General features: G+C 47.1%; 1 protein-coding gene across 1 annotated transcript in view; it reads left to right on the top strand.

Annotated features, from left to right (window-relative positions):
- Positions 1–15,556, top strand: part of LOC121837174 — a 47,789-nt gene extending 32,233 nt beyond the window's left edge. Inside the window, exon 2 of the mRNA XM_042292709.1 lies at positions 14,094–15,556. Within this exon, the coding sequence (XP_042148643.1) occupies positions 14,094–15,364 (1,271 nt within the window). The 3' untranslated portion in view covers positions 15,365–15,556. The remainder of the gene's footprint in view (positions 1–14,093) is intronic.
- Positions 15,557–23,509: the final 7,953 nt, after the last annotated feature.

Here is a 23,509-nt window from a genome sequence, read left to right as displayed (position 1 = left end):
CTCTTTGCAACTGTGGTACCCACGTTGCACCCCGGCACAAAACACCGCCGCTCTCTTTCTCTTTCTTCGCAGTATTTGACATTGTTTTGAGCCTTTCATTCTTCGACAAAACTTGCAGTCACACATTAATGTGTCGCTTCACACACAACGTAAAACAAGGAGAAATTGTCACACCTACACGTCCCAAGTTAGCCTCACTTAACGATGCTCGACCGGCCTTCTGGCACCGCTGCGACTGGCAGCACCACCCTAGGCCCCTGCGGCACAATTAAGACACACGACACCCAGCCCCTACATAGAGGCCGACGCGGTAGGCACATCTCCCCATTCTAGTACACCCAACTAACAATGGTGATGAATTACACCACAGCCTTCTTTGGAATATCTTGCAGATAATAAACTTCGTGATCACGGTTATGAACTGGATATGAACGTGCATATCAAATATTTTCAAAGCTAGATTTTTATAATTGTATTTTGTGCGCGATTTTATAAATATTTTGTGTACGTAAGCTCGTTTTAAATGTACATCTAATGCACTGTTCTGGAAGTCCCAGCACTACAAATGTGCGCTCCAGGGGATTATGGGAACTGTGAGGGTGTTTGGCCCTTTGGACGAGCCTAGTCTAGCCTAGTGGAGCTTTCCGCATGCTAGGCAGTGTATGCTACCGCCCGAACTGCAGCACCGATCGTAATCCAATCATAATTGCAGGTGAGCTAATGATCTTCAAACATTGCTAGAATAAGCTGCATTTTTTTTTTTTATTGGCGGAAGACAATAAGATGTACTAACTAGCTGAACTGGTTCCCGTAGAAAAATACCAAAACACGTTGTATGCGGAGTGATACCTCGCTCTTTTCGCGCGTCGCCCACGCGCTATGGCCCATTAAAAAAGAACGGTGTACCGTCCAGAACGATGGCCCATCCAAAAAAGAACAATGGACAGATGTACTGTGAATCAATTGAGGGTTTCTCACCTCATGTGGGCAACCCAGTGCAGCACACGGCGCTGCAAAGATTGCCGTCAGCCGTAGAGAGGGACCCAACGCGAACGGAGGCAATTTGGTTGACGTAGGCTGTACGGCGGCAGCAGCAGAGGACGGAGCAGCGTTAATCACTGTTACCATAATGCCTCACGCGCGACGTAATCCCCCCCCCCCCCCCCCCACCGAAAAAAAAAATTGTCCTATCACTTCTTTGTATTGGTGGGTAACACATAGGGTATTACAAATTTAGGGGAAGCCAGATATTCTAAATAACGTGCAGTGTAATTGATTGTGACGGGATGTCGTGAATTGAGTTTGGCAAATCGAAACCAAAATGTATGACCAATGGGTTCCCAGGATGCTTTGCGCGGCATTCAGCGGTATCTCCACTTGACAGCAAAGCGTTTAACGAAAAATTACAGGTAGATCCATTGGTGGATTCTTAGGAAATGCGTTAGCACGATTATTAGAAACGCCACACACGTCCTCCTTCGGGAAACGCTAACGCTGAAACACGACTTTTGTTTGGGCTAGTTGGTTCTTACTAGACATGATTAAAGTCCTGTTGTAAGTATGCCTTCTTTGTTGTCCTTGTCAAGTTTGCGCTATTTTAATTATGGCTAACGCTGACCCCTTCACTTTTTTTTTTGTATGGCTGTCTTTTTTGGCTTCCTCTTTTGCTTCCTCTATTTTTTGCTGTGTCTTTTTTGTCTCGTTACGGACTCAGGGTTAGCGTTTCTTGGAGGGGGACGTGTGTGGCGTTTGCCAAGGGTCATGCCAACGGATTCCCAAAGAATCCGCCAATAGATCTTCCTGTAATTTTTGTTTCATCCCTTTTCTGTACTCTGCCACTCAAAGTACTTTGACACCCTCAAAGGCGGCCATCCATATCCCTCGTGGAAGGAACCAGATCCATACCACTTGTCGAAGGAACCGCGTCCATACCACTTGTGGAGGGAACCGCATCCATCGTGTTAACCAGGGGCGGACGCAGGTATTTACAGAAAAAGGGGGGGGGGGGGGGGGGGGGTAGGGGTCAGGTGTTGGTCAGCGTATTATGTGCTTAAGAACCTCCCTTCCCCCCGTTTCGACACCTTAAATTTTTACACATGCAGAGTGCAGGAGGGGGTTCAGGACATCTAGATTCCCCCTCTGAATCCGCCACTGGTTTTAACTATACACGGACACACCAGAGTCCATGTACCCCTACTACAGAAACCAAGAGTGAATAACAACCGGCTACGGCAGAGCGGCAATTGAGCACGCCCATAATTCATCACGCCTCGGCGTGCGCGGCACCTCCCCCTCTCTGGTTGAGAACCAGCTGTGCGCGTGACTGACGAAAACGAGAAGGCTAGTTCCGACAAAACCCGGTGGTGTCTGTCAGTTTGTCAGCGCCGGGGAGAGAGGGAGAGGCTGACGCGTGCTGACGCCAGCGCTTTAGACCAATTGGAGCGTCGCACGCGTCATCCTCTCCCCTTCCTTCTTTCTCTCTTCCCGGCGCTGACAAACGAAAGATACCCCCAGGTTTTCGGCACAACGAGCGTTCTAATGCTAACAAATTAAAACTACTATTAAAAGCAATCTGATACGCCACCAAGCCGGAATTGTGTGTACCGCCCGAGCATCCTTCCCTCCCTCCCTCCGCAACGGAGCTGGCATCACTGCACTGCATCGCAAAATCGTGAGGATCTCGTTGCGGCACGCGATTCACATTGTGCGAAAAAATAGTCAGAGTGCAGGCGAGCTGGTGTAACGTTGCCTCCTCTTTTACTACCTTCTGTTGTGTTCTCTTTTCTGCCCCAGTCTCAGGTTTACAATCATGTTCACATTGTGCGATTTCGCTTGCGAACTAACAGCTGTGTCGTCGGCCACCGCAACTTCCTCCCGTTTTTTTGTTTTTTTTTCTTTTTTGCTGCACGAGCGACGTCGCAACGCGAGATTGCAAGTAAAATCACACCATTTGAATCGGTATTTAGGCTTGATTGGCATGGTGCTTTATTTGCAATTTCTGTGCGGCAAGAGAAGCCTGGGGGAAGCTGTGGTGCCCGACGTCGCAGCTGCGAACTCGCAAGCAAAATTGCACGATGTGAATCGAGTTTGATGCGGGCGCTAGCGAAAAATCTCCGAATATCCGAATATTTTCTTTTTTATTTTAGTTAAATTTATGTGAATCGGAACTGAGATAAACAGGAATGTGTGCTCATCGAACTAGCTTTGAGTGTTGAACCGCGGCCACGTTTGCATTACTATTTTTCGAATTACATAACCAATTTCAAATTAATACCTTTTGGAAACGATGGACTCCGAGATATTGCCCGAATTTCAGCCAAAATTGTCTTAGTTCCGGTTCCTAAATTTAACTCATTAAAAAAAAAAACTCTTTAATTCTTTTTTGCGAAGGTACCACTATACTACCGACCAAACACAAAAATAGGGGGAGTGCAAAAAATATAAGATATCACCGCCTGAGAATACATGAGTACACAGTAAGTCATCCTACTGTAGCTGCGTTCCAAAGCGACGAACACGCGTGGGCTGGGTTAACGAAGTTGCACACTGTGCTTTGGCAATTTTTAGGTTTCTAAATGAGCAAAGCGCCGATCGTTGGACAGCTTTCTGACTTCTTGATTTTTTTCGGGTGTATTCACTGAACGTCATATTTGAATGCACAGTTCACTGAACGTGCTCAGAAAGATCTGATACTTATAGGTTTCCAAGACACCATGTACGCTAGCTGAGTGACACCATGTACGCTAGCTGTCAGCACGCGCTGAGGAGCTACGAGCTGCGCACTCAGTTAAGGCCGCCAGTAAATATACCCTGGGCCCGTTTGCTCGAAGCTGGTTAACTAACCGCGGTTAACCGGGTCTCCCTAGGAGGGGGATTTTTCGGTCACGTGACCGGCAGAGTAAGGACGTCGGGGAAACATGGCGGTGCCCCGGTGAGTGAGCGCCGCTCGCTTTGGAACTAATACGTCGTAGTAGCTGCAGTAGTGGCCGCGTTAGTCAGCAATGAATGGTGCCGTAGGTTTTCGCGTTGCCTTACCTCACTTAAAACGCAAAGCACGAACAATGACCTCGCAGCATTTTTTAGATAGACTTTCGACTCTGGCCATTCCTAAGCCTAAATGAACGCGATAGTTGTCGGCATGGCAACGTCTTTGGAAAGTGGACTGCCTTGACTCAATCGGCCGGGTATTGATAGCACACAAAAGCAGACAGCGTTCCCATAGACCTTTTGCTAAATTTCAAAAGCACCGAGGCGCTTTTGAAATTACATGAAATTACAATTTGAAGTTACATGCGCGGCACCTGCTGGCGTCTGCAGTAATAACTGTTCTGAAGCAAAAAGCCTAAAACAAATTTTGCTGTGCACGCGCGTTCGTCAAAGATTTATTATGATTATTTACTTCAAATCTTTTATAAGTGGAAGGCCAGCGCGCGCTTATTGTAGAATTACACTTTCAGCGTTCTTCTCAATGTTCGGGTAATTTACTAATAGGTCAATTTTCAGTGGAGCCGAGTTACAGGTTTTTCAATTTAGGACGGTGTTATATACAGTTCTTACATGCTGGCCAACCATGCTGCCGGTGTACCGCCCGCCTTTCACTCCTCACTTCTTTCTCATCGTTTCTAGGACTCAACTTCGTCGTCCTCTTTCGAACTCGCAAGGAAATTTCAACGAGGCTTTTCTTCATTTTATACAGCCAAATATTTAGAAAATTTCCAAACAAGGGGTAATTTAGTTTTACCTTGCCGATTATTTGTACCACGAGCAATAAAAATTGTTTCTTAAGCTCAAATGTTTGCCGCGCTGCGTCGCAAAAACCAGGCAGCGCGCGTTTTTTGGATCCCCCCATTTCGGGAACCTCTCCACGGAAGCCACGTATATTCGCTACACCAGCTACCATCCCATAATAAAACACGGAGCTATCGCTCATCCAGCCCTCGTCAAACTTGGCTAGGTACTTGTAGGTACCTAGTAGGGAAGGGCGGTTAACTTTCAACCTTTTAGCGGCTAGATGTCTTGGTGGCGCCCTCCTATGGTTCCTTCTCGTGACGTCATTACCTTGCGAACAGCAAGTTAGATGGTGTTTGTGATGTGCATGGTGAAAGCTTGAAATCGTTGCGCTCTGAAACCAATATTGCCGACACCGTACAACCCTGAAGTTCTTACATTACTCTTGTATCGGTCGATGAGAAATCCTTTGCTTAGGTCGTAGTTAGCATTCGGACAATCGTGGAAGACCGACCACAGCGACGCTCTTGACTGCGCACGTATATTTCATTGAGGAAAGAGGTACGAAGTCACCGGAAGTAAGCGGCTTGTCCCCGAAGTGAGCGCTTGACGGGCCTTCCAACTCTTGCGAGTGTCGGTCTCAAACCAAACAGTATCCCAAACTCTAAGAAAAAAGGGAGCGCAACTTGCTCTCTCAAGGAAGCAGATACGCCGACACAACGTATTTCTCGCCTATGGGAGAAACGGTAACGGGAGCAAACTTTTCTTCCCTACCGTTAGTCCCTCAAAGTTGAACTCCCGGACTAACTTTTGCACCCTTGAACTTAGGCCACTGGGACTAAATGTTGCTCCCTTACGTTATTTATTACTCAATTTCGCCCCTACACACCTAGGTGGCGCTAGTCAACGTCAAATTCATAATTGGTAAAAAATATGTTATCGCTGGGGTAGATATTTTCCGTGTTCATTATATTCACATATGAACAACGCTTATTTTACATATGTACACAGCACACGTATTCTTGAACACGTATTATACAATTTAGCATAGACAAGGAATTGGAACACAGATGATACACGCACAACACACACACGATGACACCTTACTTCAATATTTTTTGTCTTTATTGTCATACGCTCATTATATCGCCACTCGCAAAGGTTTACCCATGCGCCTTTTATATTGAAGATATGAAAGGAGTCGTTTGGTCAGTGGCCATCGAAATCGTGAGTGATGTTACAAATATGGTGCTGCTTTCGCACCAATATTGTTCTCCAATATTGTTTTTAAACATTCCAAGGATTGTATCTCTTACGAATAAGTAACGGTACACGCAGTAATTATTTGTGACAGTCTATAAAACAGCGTCCCCATAGGCTTCCTGCAGTCATGTTCTGGCTTCCCCGCATGAACTGCCCCACTTTGCGCATGCGCGTCTCCGTGGCAACCTCATCGTTAAAAAAAAAAGAAAACAATAACACAGGTTGTATAGAATACAAAAAGAAAACAGAATGAAACTTTTTGTCTTTTGAAACGTTTTTAAAACGTTCTACGCGGCTATTTTTATCCCAGTTAAACGGAAAAAAAATATAAACGCTTTCATAGCACATTTTGAAGTATGCAAAGTGGAAGGACGCCAGGACAACGGTGAAAAGCCGCATGGCCAGTGCATCAACAATGGCGGCGCTCGAGTCAGCTCCAGCTAGAGCTCTATGTAGCTCCCTCGGAGCAGAGTAGCGCAATCTAGAACGCCCTCTTTTTGCGACTAGCGGCGAACGCCCGGGGGTTCCAACTCCGATCAGGAACGTATGGGGTACGTGAGAAAATTGCTGTTTCTTCAATATTGTGGGGATGTACGGAACGTCATTAGTTTTTGAGATAATAAAGAAACCTTTTAAAATAATTTGCGCTAAGTTGTGTGCCATGTAAGGGCGTAATTTTTTTTTTTTTTTAAATTGCCTGAGCGGCATTACGCAGCAGACGACGCGGCGACGTCTCGGAGACGTCGCACCAGTGCCTCGGACCGTCCACGTGACCCGCTCCGGGACACCCAATAAGTTCATCTCTGCCGCGTAGAAATATCGTCTGCTTCAAACGCCATTGCCTTGGTAATTGCCTTCTCAAAATTTTCACACGCATTCGATATTATAAAAACTTTGTTAAAGTGTTTAGTGCTTTACCAACTTCACGACAGACTAGTTTCGAAAAGTGTGGACTTGGCGTTTATTTTTTAATGAGCCGTGTTGAGTCGATCTCTATGCATTTTCCCATAAAGCGGGCCGCCTCCTGGATCTCTGAGTACCACATGACTCGCGCCGCGCTGCTCTGTTGGCCATGTTGTCGGTGAAACACGCGGATCAAAGCACTTCGCTCCTCTGATCCGTAGGAGCTATATAGTGCTCTAGCGCCGGCTTTCACGACGTGCTGGGAGTGAGGCTGCGATGTTTATAAAGTGAGCTCCAACCCTTAAACATGGCCCCTCCTGCAATAATTGATGCTACGATTTTCTGTGGATACCTCCCGCTGCGTTCCGAAACAGTAAGTGCGTCGCTAATGCTGGCCATCGGCGATGCAGCAGGCGCGCCATCGTGTCCGCGCGTTTTTTTCCCCCGCGCGCCTCGCTGCCTTCGCTCCCATGCTTTTCTCCCGCGGCTGCTTTTGCTCCCCGGGCACGGTGGAAGAAATACATTTAGTGGTGACTCTGGCCGCTCTTCCCGCGGGGAGCGAGCGGCCAGATCGTGTTCGGAGCAAGCCTCGAACAAGGAGTATACTCTGTTTCACCTGGGTCCATATCACATGAGCGGATGACATTTTAGCGAACAGAGACATTTGAGCGAATCGACGTTTTAGCGAATAACGGGGGCGCGCGTTAACCCATCGGCCGCGCTGCGCTTTACGCCGCTTCGCGGCGACAGTCTGCGGCGGCTCATTACAAAAATGTGAACCCAATTGGCCCACCCGAAAACGCCGCTTCGCGGCGTCCGATTACTCGCTAAAGTGTAATTCGGTGAAACGTGGGCGTTCGCTAAAACGTCATTCGATCAAGTGAATACTTCCCGTTTCACCTTATGATGTCCCACAGGAAAGGCTACAAGCGCGAGCTCCTTGCTCTGGGGCACATCCCGGCGGCAGAAGCTCTCGTGACTTAAGAGCAGCTGCCAACGCTATGAGCTCGCGCTTCTATCCTTAGCTGCGGAACAACATAAGGTGAAACGAGGTGTAGTTGCTCCGCGCCGCCGCGGAGGGCGCTGAGGTGCGAGCACCGTTAAAGCCCCTCTATCCTGGGAAAAGTGGCGCCATTCATTGTTGTAGAAATGGTCGAGGCACGTGCAGCGCGCCACTTCTGGGAAATTCATGGCGTCTGAATTCTAGCTCAGTACTGCGCTGTGCCGCCATGATCTTCCCAAGGGCTGCACGTTGCACGTGCCTCGGGCATCGACGAACATTGCGCTACTTTTGAAACATGAAGGGGTCTTAAGCACCGTGGGTATGAGGTCTCTCCTCGGCGGCCACGGTGTCGGGGGAGTAGCTTGCTCGCCTTTTTCGCGGTGTGGTGATGGCGTGCGGTCAGTGGCTGGCCTCACGTTTTTCTTTGGTGCTGTGTCGATCACAGGTGCCATTATCGTGCACGAAGGTGAGCCTTAACCCGAAGAAGAAGTTATGCTATAGGGATGGGAAAGACGTGCTTCGTTTCCAACTGCAATTCGGGGTACCGGAACTGCGCAGAGCGAGTGTCCTTGTTTAAAGCTCCATCGAATGGCGCTCGCCTAGAGCAATGGCGTCGTGCAATCCCGAGGGCCGATCGCAAGTTACTGCCTAGTCTCCTCATCTCGTTGACCAAGTGAAGACCAAGCTTGACAGTCTAATTTCTGTCGAAGACTGGGAATGCGAAGATGTCTGGAAAGAAAAGGCTCAAGAAACCAAGGCTGTGGACTGCATGCTATCTTATGTAACTGGGTTTTTGAGCGTGAAAATAATAAAAAAAAAAATCTACACGCTGCCCTGCATGCCGATCCGCTTTCAGCATCGACAAGAACGCTTCTACTGAAGCAGCCCTGACAAACGTGAAGCACAGAGGAAGCCTTATACACCCGAACAAAAATTTTTTCCAGCTACTGAAGAAAGCGGAACAGTTCTTCGTGGGAAATAAAAGCCACCAGACTGTCTACTGGAACACAATCGACAGTGTTCTTGACACATGTAAAATAACGTTTCCATGCGCTGAACACAAAGAAGAAACAACTGGCCAGCTGCTCCACTACTACCTCAGCATGCGAATGCGACAACACTGTAAGCATATTAAGACGAGTAGGAACAAACAAGCTCAAGAAATAAAGAAATCATCAAAGCAGCGCTCTTCTTAGTTTAAGGGCATGGGCGAGAAACACAGGATGTAGGAGGTGGCGTTCTTTGGTAGTATGCAGTGAATTCAGCTTTTATGTACATTTTAAAGCAAAAATACTTGTCAGGTATTTTTTTACCTGTAAGACGGGATGCCACCATACTGTGGGAGCATAGATAAAAAGTGATTTATGTTTTATAACCGCTACTATTGTTTGAAATTCAGTCACTGTGTCATCATGTCAACCAGTATGTCGTCATACTGTGCCATCGTTTCAGTCACTATGTCATCATAAATATAATTTTTTTCTGTTCACAAGGTTTGTATGTTCCACAGTACAAGTTGACATTTTATGTATAAACCATTTGTAATGCTAAAACCTTTATGCGCATGTAAAGAATTATTTAGGCCCCACTATGTAACATCATTAGAATTTTTTTTTTCAATAAGGCAGGAGCCGGGGGGAAAAATCACCCGACCTGATATAAAGCCACGCAATGTGTGTAAACAAGTTACGGAACTGTTACTAAAGATGTCGATTGATAAAACATGCGAGTACGACCCAGGTGTTTACACTAAATTATTGAAGGCTCAGTAGATTATGCCGGGAAGTTTTATACTTATACGAATATTTTTGTCACGTTGAGTCATCATCGAAATGTTCTCGTTTAGAAAAAAACAGGAACCGCACGGGGAAAAGGCAATCAGTGCCACTGCGCTAACATACATTCATTTCACTACACAGTACACAGAGACCGAGTAAAGAATGCATAATTTCCTTTACAAGCCCTCTATACAAGCTTTCACAAGCCCCTTCATACTTGAGCGCCATCTCTCTTCGTGCGAGTGAAGCGCGCTCGGTGCGCCGAACATAATGTGGTCGCCGCGCGAGACAGAGAGTCATCACCTAAATGTCTTTCTCCCACCGTGTCCGCGGGAGACCGTGCGAAAATGCTGAGGACTAACTGCACTCGACCGGGACACAACGAAAGGCGCGCGGCCTTTCGTCTAGTCCCGGTCGAGTGCAGTTAGTCCTCAGCATTTGCGCACGGTACCTAGCTCGAACCAGATGGTCTCATGGGAGAGCAAATGGGAGTTCAGAGGACCAAGTGCTGCCGTTAGTCCTTTGAAACCATCTCTTTTCTTAGGCACGGATTTGCTTTGCTATCTCAAGAGAGCCTCTTTGTTGCGCAATAACAGATGATACAGACCCGAAAAGTATTCTGGGAAGCCATTTGTTGTATGAGCATTTCGAGATTCTAGTTGATCGAGTGTGCATGCCACGCGTTTACATGCATGCCTCATTCTGGATTTAATGTTAAAAGGATGATTAAAACCCACGTAACAATAAATGGAATCGAAAACATAAACATGAACTAAGTGTATTCTGAACTACAGCAGACAGTCAACTTCTAGGACAGAAATCGAGCTTTCAGTGACTTCACTCGCGCCCGACTTAAGCGTGTTTCACATGCAGCGTTATTGGCCCTAGAGCGGCACGATTTCTTCTGTCGCGGCGATCTGGCCAGCACTAGCTACGCTGCCATATAGAGTGGCTCTAGCCAGCACCAGCGGTTGAGCGACACGAGCGCCGCGACGGCAGAAATCGCGCCGCTCTAGGGCCAAAATCGCTGTTTGTGAAACACGCTTTACAGCGCGACGAAGCGCCATCTAGCCCACCATAGACGATTGCAAACAGGGTTATCTGGCTGCCGGAATATTCCTCTTCCTGTGAACAAACACCTGGAATTGTAAGCGTGCAAAGCCATCTGCAAGCGTAGGCTGCACACGCTTGCACGCATAGGACACCAGTTGGGACGCCATGCTTGCTAGCGTCTAAAGATCTTTCCAAAAAGGGCTCCTGGCCGGTTTAGTTTTCAGTATTTGTGCGTATGGGGCGTGATTTGCTTGCTTTCCGTAGCGACGAACATGCGCGTGCTGTGCTGAGGAGATGGCACGCTGGGCTGAGCACTTGTAAATACTGGAATGGTCTATAGTAGAGAACAGTGGGTCCCTGCAGAGCCGTGTATACAGAGAGTTTGGTCAATGGGAGGCGCCGGCAGAGCCAGGACATGCAACAGACGCAGAAAGTTGGCTTGGCATGCTCTCTTGGCCACCAGAAACTTGAAAGAATCCTCTAACGGCGGTAGCGAGAAACTGTTTTAATCAAAGGTATGTGTTCGTATATGGTTTTGATAAGCGCGTCAGAGTGAAGTGTAGTTACATTTTGTGGTGGAAAATAGGATGCACGGAATGTTCCGATCATGATCATGCAGAGAGATGTAAGAAACGAATACGCCGCCCAATTCTGTTTTCCTCGGACAGACATGTGACCGCAGAACGGCAGATTCCCGGTTCACGGCGCTTGGCGTACGGATTATGTCAATCGTTGCGCTAGTCGCAGTTTTCCACCATGATTTTGGATGACCATGTTTAAAACATCACGCGCATCATATTTTCAGTCACCAAAAGTTACTCTGATGCACTTGTCAAGTTCGTTTCTCGCGACCACCGCCAGGGTAATATTTCCGGCTTTTGGTTGGCCACATTCGAATTTCTGCAGACGCAAGGGAACACGCCCATCCCGCTTTCGGCCAAAAGCGCCTCCTCATGTGTCTCTTATAGACGCTTTGCAGCAACTGTGCATGAGCGCCGCCATAACTGACCTTCAGTTTTTGTTTCCCCTTATTTCGTTTATTTCACTTCACCATTACCATAGCAGGCCAGGTTATTGCCATATTGGGTTCAACTGTGTCCTTTTCTAAAGCATCGGCTTTTGTAGAGGATCGTCAACTACCGTTTCAGTTGCCCGGCATCTCGGTAAGACAAGAGAAGGTCAGCAATGGCGGCTGTAATTTGGCGCGTGTGTAAAGCGTCTATAATTCCCAACGAACGGCCAAGCCCTCTACATATACGGTTCTGGGTCCCTGTGTCAATAAGGAAAGCTCACATGAAGGCACCCTAAAGGCCGGTTCTCACATGCAGCGGAGCGCTGATGTAGCGCTTCTCACGTGCCGTCAGCTACTTATCGTCTGCCATGAGCAACAGTTTTGACGGTGCGATACAAAGCTGGTGAACGCTCCCGTCAGCACGCGCTTAGCGCGAGGTAAGCGCTATGCTTGTAGCGCTCCTCTGCATGTATGAACAGGCCTTAAAGGGGCACTCAAGTGGATTCTGAGATCGTCTATTTATTGTCATAACTCAATCTGCGGGCTCTAAGCATCCTAGAAATCCCTAAATTACATTCAAGGGCGGCCGATTTCCCTATTAAAAATCCAATCAAAGATCGCTGTTCTGCGCCTAGGCGCACGCCGTCAGGGGCGCTGTCGGACGGGAAGGCAGCAGGGAAGGGCGTGCGCCATCCAATCACGAGTGACGGCTTCCCGGCGGATTGATCCTTCGAACCGGCGGAGTGATCTTCCGAATGTGCGCGTATTTGATGGATTCTCGTTGGGACTCATTTTGTTTACTTCGGGTCTTGCGTCGTGCGGAGATGGACCTGCCAAATCTAACACCGTTGGAGGTGGAAATTCTTCGGCGGACGGTAGATATCAGCTCAATCTCCTACGACGCCACTCCTACGCGCGACGCCGATGCCTTGAACGCGACGGACTCGGACGACAGTTGGCGATGCTCAATGTCGACACCGGAGGAAGACGACGAAACCGACGACGCAACCCAGCGGCTTGGGAACACCAACTGGTAGGTGATGAGCTGTTTATTATACCTCTCATATGTATAGCTGATGCTGGTTTTCTGTTTTAAGGTGCCTATGCAGTTGCTGCGTGCCGATGGAAACCGTCGCAGAGTGTGTCTGCTGCCGTGACTACCCGGCCGCCGTTCGCAAGCAGCAGGGCCGGCAGAGCTGCGTGACAAGCCACCCGGATTTCGAGGGGCTGTGCCTCGATCCGGGTGTGCTACAGCTGGCCTGTAGCACACCCGGGATGGATGTGCGTGGGCACATCACTCCCGCGTAACAAGGCGAGGAGAAAACGTAGTTCGCTCTTTTTCAAACAATAATAGCTGTATTACGTCACCTACAGCCAAAGATTTGGCGTTGTTGTCAAAATATAATGTGCATGTACCTAAAAAGAGCAATAATAATAACTTTAGCAATCTTTTCGCAGTTCGCTATTTCTATTGGTCGAATTCTATGGAGGTGGTGGAGACACGGGATGGACCCCGCAAGAGGATATAGTGCCTGTGTATTTCTATTGCTGTGAGTTTACTAGGGCGCCTTGCCATTTAGAACTGATCATTTTTATTGACTGAAGCCCAGCAAACAATATGCTTCCAAAAACAAGCTTTTCCAAAAAGCACTTGAGTGCCCCTTTAATGTCAATGGAATCAAAGCAATAGGAGCAGGGGAGGTTGCGCACCTCGAGCGCCGATCAAGGCCGTGCACGCGCACTCGTGTGCAATTATAACACTCCAGCAGCGTGTTCAGGGCTGGTTTGCTCATCTTGCGGCTGCGGACGCGGCCGCGGCCAGGAGGGATTTTTACGTCACGTGACCAGCTCCACGGGGACAAGTACCTAGCGTCCCTACCTAATGGCGGAGAGATCCGCATCGCTTCAAGCACAAAAGCCTAAAGCGCGAAACACATGTACGACGAAACCTTCCGATCCGACGTGCGGACTGCCGGAATGACCTTGGGGGGAGAGGGTTTTCGTAGCATCGGAGAACGTTGAAAACCCTCGCCTCCGACCGTCGTATTGCGCGGTCGGACGTCGGATCGGACGGTTTCGTCGTACATGCGTTTCGCGCTTAACTTCGCTCGCGGAAACTGATTGGAGGGACTTTCAACTGGAATCTAACTGACCGCCCCTTTATACTGTAGGAGCGGCAGGTAAAGTTACGGCCAGGGAGGGCAAATAGGAGCCAAAATAAAGAAAAAAACCACACGAGATAAAAATGGTAGCAGTATTTTTATATACCTCCGCCGGCGCCGCGCGTCGCGCCTTCTGTTGTGGTCAAAAGTTCTTGCGTATGCGGATGACGTGGCATTTTTTCGCACAGACAAGAGAAGCGTCGAGAGAGCCCTTGATCTCACAGCACGTTACTGTGAGGTCACAGGAGCTTCCGTAAATCCTGCTAAATGCAATGGCTTCTGGTATGGTTCCTGGGCCACAAAACCTTCATTGTTTGCTGGTATAGCGTGGAACCGGAATCCCCTTACATATCTCGGAGTACCTCTCTCACAAATCCGTAGCAATGTGACCTACTGGTCCTCCTTGACAACCACACTGAAAAAGAAAACAGACGCGTGGAGAGGAAGGGACATTTCAATTTTCGCTAGATCTAGTGTTTGCAATGTATTTCTAGCTTCTAAGCTTATGTACGTGCTCCAGGTGCTTCACTGCTCTCGGACCAACATCCAGAAAATCCACAGAATATTCGCTACATTCATATGGTGTTCAACTTGGGAGCCCATAAAAAGAGACAATCTCTTTCTTCCTCTTGAATGCGGCGGTTTAGGTCTTTGTCATATATTTGTGCGACAGCTGGTCTCGCGATTCTTTTTCTTTAAAAATGTTAATCACGATTTCCTCAGAGTAATGCTCCAACGACGTCTTTCTGGTAGTTTAAACTATCTGATTGTTTCAACCGTCGAAAGCTCTCAAGGCACACCATGGGGCTTTTTAAAGGAAGTGGTTGACACACTTAACTTCCTCAAAGCAAGATTTTCGTTGGAATATTTGTTTACTGTATCCAGAAAGGCACTCTCAAGGAGCATAAAAGAAAGCTTGTTTCCTCTGCCACTTTATCGTACCCGTTTGACACTGGAACCTATCAACGACGTGTTTAAAAGGGTCAAGAAAATGGGAGTGCCTCCCTCAACTAAGACGTTTTTCTTTAAATTACACACATCCACTTTACCCTTTAAAACTTACCTCGAAGAAAAAGGAATATTTGTACCCTGGACAGTAAACTGTAGATTATGTAACAAGCCAGAGACAATAGAACACTGTTTCATATACTGTAATGATGCGTTTTTGTTTTGGGATGTGCTGCAACGCACTCTACAAAAAGACCTAGTTCTTAACGACTACAATCTTCGCTTCCTTCCTTTTTCTGAAAATGAAACCGTACCGTACGACATGTTTGCTCTTTTAGGTTTGCATAGTCTGTGGAAGTGCCGCATGATCGATAGGCATGCGGAGAAGCCGCGTACGACGAAGTCGCTCTTTCTAAAGCAAGTGGCGCAGGTGAGAAGTGTATATGCTTCAAAGTTTAACCAGCCTGACTGGTTCCCTATGTTTGACAAATGCCTTGGCTTACCGAATTTCTGAAGAAAAAGAACTGCGAGCGTAAGTGAGACTTGCCCGAATCTTTCACCTTAGTTTTGTCATTGTCTGCTAATAAGTCTAATGGCCACATGTTCAAGATGCCAAATGTAAAAATTTGTGTGATAGTTGTTTGTAAATAGCTTTTTAAAGGTGTGCATGTTTTAATGTATATACAGTACGAATGAACGTGTTGTGGTAGTTACGGAACATCATGTAATAAAGATATAAAAAAAAAAAAAAGCCTTCTGTTGTGGTCGAGAAGTTAAAGCGCCGGTACTTGTCGCCGCGGCGTGAAAGTTCCGGGTTCAAATCACGCCAGGGACTTCTTTTTTTCTTTTGTATTTTGCGCGTGTCTTATTTTTGAACTGTGATCCTTTTTTGGAAATCATCCACTTGCACTACTGCGCCTTACACGCTTTTACTGTTAGTCCCACCTGTTCAATCGAAACACAGGGAAGTAGAAAAAAAAAGATCAACGCGAGTTAACGCGCTAATGCAATCATTTCGTAATGTTCATTAAAAGGAAACCAAGCTAACAGCATCAGTATGGCTTTCACACAAGCGGAGCCGAAACAAGCATCCTTTCCCCAGCGTTTACAATTTTATCTGTTTTCAAATAACGCTCTTGCTACGATTCCTTTCAATAACAAGAGAAGCCTATTTAGGACTAATAAAAACTGCAGTTGTAGCAATTAAAAAAATAAAATAAAACAAGCAAAAAAAAAAAAAAAAGACTAGCAGCTGGGGATACATTGATTGAGCGAAATCCTACAGGCTAGGCAGCAGGTCAAACGTCTGAGAAAGTAGTAAAACCGAAATAAAAGAGATCATACCGTTACTTGCATGGAATGAGATAAAAAGTATATTTATACTCTTTACATTTTGTTGTGGCAATCGTTTTGTAATATTAACACATTACTTGTTGAATATTAGTTAGAATAGCAGACGATCACGACCAAATGCAAAAATGAGTCAGGCGTCGACCATCGCAAACCCTCTCTCTAATGCAAACACCTAAAATGACTTTGGATCAAGAAATGGAATTAATTATAATTAATTCGATTTCTTGATCCAAAGTCATTTTAGGTGTCGATGGTCGATGCACAGTGCCCTATTGCACAATCCACACCGTTCCTCCCTAACCCCCCTCCCCTTTCCTGGAGTGCTTGGCTGGCGTCAGACGAACCGGATGACCAAATGGACTTGGTGTTACAAGCCATGGATGTTTTGAACACTTAATTTGTGCTCAATATTAAAGTGCATTCTCTCTCTCTCTCCGCAGCCGCAAGATGAGCAAACCGGCCCTGGGGTGTTATTCTGGTCACAAACGGTCACGTTCGTGTTTCTTGAAAACTCCTCCCCCTACGTACCGCGCGCTCCTACTGGCCACAGCCCGCGTGATAATTCCACGCGGTTCCCATGGGACTGTTCGCGAAACACGAAAGCAACCGTTCGCCGTAACTTTCGCTCTTGGAGTTCGGACCGTGACGACAAAATAATGTATGACCACGTCCAACCTACGTAGCACATAGCGGAAGTCGCGTAACTAGATTAACTGCGGTACTACTCGACACACCGTACTCTCTGTTTCACTATGAGTGAGAGCTAGTGCTGGCGTAGGAGCTACAAGAACGTGCTCCTGGCTTTCAACGTCCCTGTCGAGCAGGCGCGCTTGCGCTGTGTTAGCTAACGTTCGTGCAAGCATCGTTCGGCTCTAGAGTGCCTCAATGTCCTTCTGTTAAGGGTGATGCCATCGTTTGTAGTACCCGGTGCCGACAGCACGCGCTCATAGAGAAATTACAAAGAAATCGCAGGAAACAAAATGTCGCCGTAGCACAGTCAGCGCCACGAGCGCGTGCAGGGACACGCTCTTTCACGTGCCTCAGAACAAGAAATAAAGGTAAGCGTTCGGAAGAAAATGGCCAGATGTCATTAGAGCCACTCGATATGGCAGCGTAGCTGCCAGAGTAGCGCCACGCTTTTCCCTGTGCCGCCTCTCACCGCGATTGGTCACACGCAGTACCATAGCAACGAGCTGAGCTGGCTCGGTTTCCGTAGCAACCGAGTGACGACTCGTCACGTGACCTCTCAAGAGCCGTGATGTCATCTGTCATCGGTAAGATGGCAGCGCCCAGAGCTGGTGGATGCGAGTTTGTTCAGTGCGCGGAGTCGTGATGTACCGCAGCTTGCAGACGATTTAGGGCTTCTTCGTGCTTTCTGACGTAGGTGTAACGTGAAGATCTGAAAGAATGATACTTTATACCCTTTCTGTGCAAGATCGCTCTGGATATTAGCACCTGTGCGACAGCATCAGTAATATCGCCTTAGCGGTGCTCGGGTTTCCGGATGTGTTTGAGGATCGATAAGACATTTAGCATGCAATTTTCGCATTCTCTTAGCTTTATTTGAACGTTGGAGTGTCTGAGAATCGATGCGAAATCTATGCGTCGCATGTTGAGCATTGGGGAATTTGTTTTTGCCCCAGGTAACCGCATTATCACAAACTTTTAGCGAGGAAGCTCCTGCGATGTTTACGTTTTGTACTAATCAACCAGGGAACCTACGTTCAATCCCCACCCCCGCCCGTTTCCATCTGGATGAGCATCGTACCGGCCTGCGGTTGTGTATCACTATACTGCGTGGTGCACGTTAGAGACCTATAGACCCCAGGCTAGCGGTTGTACTGCATTGGCTAAATTGCTCATCTGCAGCGAGTGATTCATCGCAACTTTGATATGGCTGACCAACTACACGCTGTATAAATATTCACACAACTTACAAGTATACTAATCAACGATTTTACAATATGCGCAGCGCAAGTTCGTCTGCTTCTTTTAGTAGGGGTTGTGGTGACGTCAGAACGCCGAGCTCTGATTGGTTCTGAATAAAGAATATTGGGTAGGCCTCAAGGGAGCTTGCTTTTAGGTCTACCCACTATCCTTCAATCGGAGCCACTCAGATCTCGGCGTTCTGATGTCACCACAACCCCTGCAAAAAGAAGCAGACGAACTTGCGCTTTACATAGCTTTTAGGATAAAATTTTCGCATTTTTCTAGCTTCCTTTGAAAGTCTGAATTTCTGAGAATCATAAGGAAAGGTATACGGCACGTGTAGGGCCTAGGGGAAATCGTTTCAGCCCTGGGTCACCGAATAATCACAGCATTTTTTACTGAAGAAGCTCCTGCGATCTTTAACCTTTTTTATTAATCGCCAATTTTACGAAATGGCAGTTCTGAAGATTTTGATATAACTTGCTTTCGTTGCCATAGCTTGCATTTGATCGCAGTGTTTTTTGTTATTTTTTTCAAGTGAAAAACTGGCGTTTGCTCAAGTGACGTATATGAAATGTCCTGCTATATAACAATGCATCAACACATACTATTAAACTTAGATGCTCAGAGGTGTGTTCGTCTTTGTAATTAACAAGTTACAGACGTATTTATTTCTTACGAGGGTAATATTTATTTTCTGTAGCTGGGCCCGTTTTGTGCTCCTTAATGCCAGTGTGCTATGACGTTATCATCATGTGTGTATGGTTCTAAATATCCTCTTTACAATGCCTACAAAGGCCAAAATGACGTCAGCCGACCCCAGCTCACGCATTGGACACGAAAACTGCGTCGCTCGGATGTCTACACGCTCGTCAGCAATCAATTCGTCCATGGATATTTGAATTCGCGTTCCTGGCCAATGAGTGCCTTGAAAAAACTTATCATCACTTGCGAATGCCAAGTTCTACGGTGTGCTTAAAAAGCACGGTGAAAGCTTGGGGTCATCGCACCGGTGCCCTAGCATGTCACGACTGCGTGATTTCACAGTTCCCTTTTGAGTTGAGGATTACAGGTAAGGAAGAAGAAGTTTAAAAATAATTTTGTGGCCCCTTTAACACGGATATGTGTGCTACACCAGATAAAAATATTAACTTTGTGAATGCCGGTAAATTTCCGAACGACCATTTGGCTTGTCGGCAAGAACACCTCATATCCGGCGTCCGTCTCTTTCGATGGCGTTAAAATTCCCTAGAGACCACCATGACGTCCTTCTTGGTTGAACCCCGTCGACGTCGCTCCTCACCAGTCGGTGAGAGAATCTTATCTTGAAGGGATGATCGGGTCTCGAAGAAGTATGATGCTAAACATATACTCGCTCACTATGGGGCAGTCGAGCATCAGTCATATCCCGAGCCAATCGTCCTGTCGTGGCCGGCGTAGTAGTATTTTGTTCCATCGGAGCGAAGTACGAAAGTACTAGGACGGTAGGTTCGTCCCACGAAGCGGCCGCCATCCCGGCGGCGCCGAAAACCACTCGCCTTGTCCGTGCACGTACGATACCATAGCAGCTCTCGTCGCCCGACAGTCCCCGGGCTGCAAATCGTCTCACTTTTCAGAAAAAACAGGCACTGTTCCTCCAGAGGTTCTTGCCGTACAGCGATGCCAAGCGTCTTATACCACTTTTCAATGAACGAATGGAGATATCAACTAGACTACAAAGGTTGCCGCCCGGCGTCGCTAGAAGCACCGTTACCATGGCAACCTCCCAGGCCCAAAATGGAGATCACTATCAGCGCTTCTGACGTCGTGCATCTAGATAATTTTGCGTCGTGTCGCTACTCTGGCAGCTACGCTGCCATATAGAGTGGCTCTAGATGTCATCACCCAAAGCAAAGCGCACATCAAGGCACCCTATTCGGGGCACGTTCGGGGTGATATGCTCGTGCTTTTAACTTTTTTTTTATTGCACGAAGGGGAACAAACTTTGGGCAGGATTCTAGAGCGTAGAAAATGGCGGCGATGCTTGTTGCGCCATAATGGCTCGACTACAGTGGCTCGACCAACCCGTAAGATGACAGGATTTATGCGAGCACCCGGGTGCCTTCGCGATGCACGACGACTGTTTCTGACGACAATGCAGCTGCGCGACGAGAGACGGCGACGATGAGAGATGATGACCGTCGAGCAGCAGCAGACTAATTAAATCGCAGTGATAGTTTTCGCAGCGGGGAACTACAAGGGCGCGGTTGCCACCGATGATCACATAGCTAATGCCCAGTGGATGGTGATCAGAGCCGTGACGGCCGTTGCGAGTGTCGCTGTCAACCGGCTGGGAAGAGACCTCTGGGTCGACAAAACCCCGGGCCGAGGCAGCTGAGGCATGTGTGAAAGAAGGCTTTCGTCGCCACCACGACAAGTACACGGACGTCGTGGGGTGCGTTGACTGAACCTAGAATCAAAATAAATCTTCGTCATCATCATCATCGGTCTGAAGGATACAGTCATCGTTCTGAAGGACTCCAACACTTTGCCGCAAACACCACTTTGCCATTAACAACTTGGTGGTAAGTTGACGTTAAAACTTCAGGGTTTCTACCGCTTCGAAGTTAGTGCACGCTTAGTACCTATGTCTTCAGTTTACGATGTGTTGAGGTTTGTAGCTACTGTCAATCAAGCAATAAAATCTGGATGGGTTGCTGATGGCATTTTATTGTATCGATTAGATATTTACCTCTTCACACCAAGCTTCTGGAATGGCATGTCAGTCATCGGACAGTTATAAGAAACACTTCGATGCCATGCAATGAACTACGAACAGGTGTGTCCTAAAATGAATCGTTAGTTGTTTAGACAGCAGGAGTTTAGTCTGACAGAGTATGGTAAGATTGTTAGCCACTGTAGACGAGAAATTTAGCCAGTGCAATCTTGTGGATGGTTGTCATCTCTGTGAACAACAAGAACAATAAAGATACAATTGGCCCAAATTAAACACACGTGTGTTTAATAAAAAGATTATGATGCCAATTAAATAAATTGTTGTTTTAAAAGTGACAGTAACTCATTAAAATGAAAGAGCAGTGTGAGCTGAATTTTTGAAATTTGCCTGTGTTGCAGAGCAAATACGCACAGTTGACTTGCCACCATCAAGCATAAACGACACGCGGAAGCAGAGTAGATGTGTGAGGGAAAAGCGAGCATATGTACTAAAAACAGAACTGCTACGTAACGTGAAGATTGTCAGCAACTATCTTGCCATTGTGGTACGAGCTCAGTGGCTATGCACATGCTTATGGCAGCCTGTGAATCTAGGATGATTCTGTTATAGTATCATCCAGTGGGCGAAGCCAGGGGGAGGGGTGGGGGGGGGGGGGGGGGGGGGGAGGAGCGGCTTATGGGGCTTCGCCCCCTCTCCCCAAATCCGGCGGGCCCTAGAATATACAAATCCCCCCCGCACCCCAAGTCATGAACATCCCAGCCATCTCAACCCCCCTCCCCCTTACCCCTCAAAAGTTCCTGGCTACGCCACTACTATCCACAGCACTGAATAGATAGTCAACATTATCAAGATAAGCGAAATTTTCTTTATTTTATGCACATATATAGGCAGTGTTTCTGTCTTTATATGCATGCAGGCAAAGCACACACTGTAAAAAACACTTGTGTGAAGGCTGCGTTCACAATGCGGTCCCTGTCAAAATTTCAAAGCTTAACGAATTTCAAAAATTAAATTTTAAACGAAAAGCGTTACTTTTGCAAAACGCCGGCATACTTACGTTGCGTTTTACATCATTCACCTTTGTCGTCTCATGAATCAGCAGTCAGCACTACACAAACCTCAATGAGCTTGTCGTTTGTTTTCTTGCCGTTGGGGCGATCGTTGGCGGTCTTGGCGGCGGCACAATTCTTTCTCAGACCGTTGGCTGGTGCCTCCGTGCTCGCGGAAGCGTTGTTCACTTTGTGTCAAGGTGACGTTTTGAATCTTGACGCACGGCAACGCTGAATGAAGGTCTATTACCATATTCATAATCTCAGCAAGGCGACCGTACGAGCCACAACAACACCACCATTTTCAGGCTTCAAAACACCGGCACAAATAGAAGCCAAGCCTTGCATCTCGCCAAGTGTTATATCGGAGACGTTGAACTCCAGCTCACTGTGCTCTTCGACCCGGTCCTGCCGCCGAATGGGCTCATCCAACAGCACGAAAGCATTCGTGTGCGCGTTGATCAAGTGACCGATTGCATATCAAACCCCAGCCGCGGTCGATCCGACGAGCATCGCGGCCATGTTCTTTCGAGTTTCTCTCGCCAAAAGTACGGTTGTCGAGTTAAAACAATGCAAATAGTCCCGTGCATTGTTGTTCTTACGTCATTTTGTCGTCACAACCCGAACACGAAAAATGACTGCTAGCGACAAACAGAGGCTTTCTACTTCAATATGGTCAGCTGAACAATTACAAATTAGAAAAAACCGTGAGAGAAAATACATACACACCGCTGTGTGTATGTAGTTTCTCTCACGGTTTTTTTAATTTGTAATTGTTCAGCTGACCATATTCAAGTATGTACCAACTAGCTCAAGTAAAACCCGTAGAGGCTTTCTACTTTCACGAACGTTCCCATGAGGGGACGAAAAATCTCAACGCCTCCCTAGGCACCGAACAGGAGCAGCACTAGAGAGCGCGCGGAGACGACCGTGGCTCATACGTGTGACGTCACAACAAAGATTATCAGCTGCGACCGTCATGTTTGATTGGTCTCTAAAAAGCACAATGGATGATTGGGAATTGCATTTTAAGATCAACACCGTCGAAGTTGATAGTCTAGTATTGTCCTTATTTCCGCCGATAAAGCAGAATGTACTAAAAAGCGTCCCTGCCGTTCTTTTGACCTATCTCGGCCTTTCGAATCTGGCCAAAGTGTAGCCCGACGTGGCTAGGTCACAACCAGCCGACTACCGTTGTCCACTTTCGGGCGAATTTCACCTCCGGGCAGTTGTCCCTTCATCGGCGGGATAAAATCATTTTATGGTAGACATTCAAAAATCAGTCAGTTTGGGATTAAGTATGTTTATCAACGGAAATAAGGAAATAAAAGTAATTTCAGGTTGTCAATATTGGCGGTGATGCTTCAAGAACGCAAGGACACTAAACTTGACATCGTCGATTTGAACACGGACCATCCAATTTGTCGTTCACAACTGATAATCCTGACTCCATCGTCAAAGGTATCAACTATAAAATGACGTCACTGAACGCGCCCGCACACTATATACGTGCCCTGGCACGAGTCTTTCGCTTGAAAGTCTGTCATGGCCACTCTTGAGTTCATGGAACGCGAGCCGTCTTAATTCCAGAATCTCTTGAACCGTTATTTCA

Source organism: Ixodes scapularis, unplaced genomic scaffold, assembly GCF_016920785.2.
Source record: "Ixodes scapularis isolate PalLabHiFi unplaced genomic scaffold, ASM1692078v2 PGA_scaffold0__279_contigs__length_252992795, whole genome shotgun sequence".
NCBI lineage: Eukaryota > Metazoa > Arthropoda > Arachnida > Ixodida > Ixodidae > Ixodes > Ixodes scapularis.
Note: the sequence above shows the minus strand (reverse complement) of the source record. Positions and strands in the feature narration are given on the sequence as shown.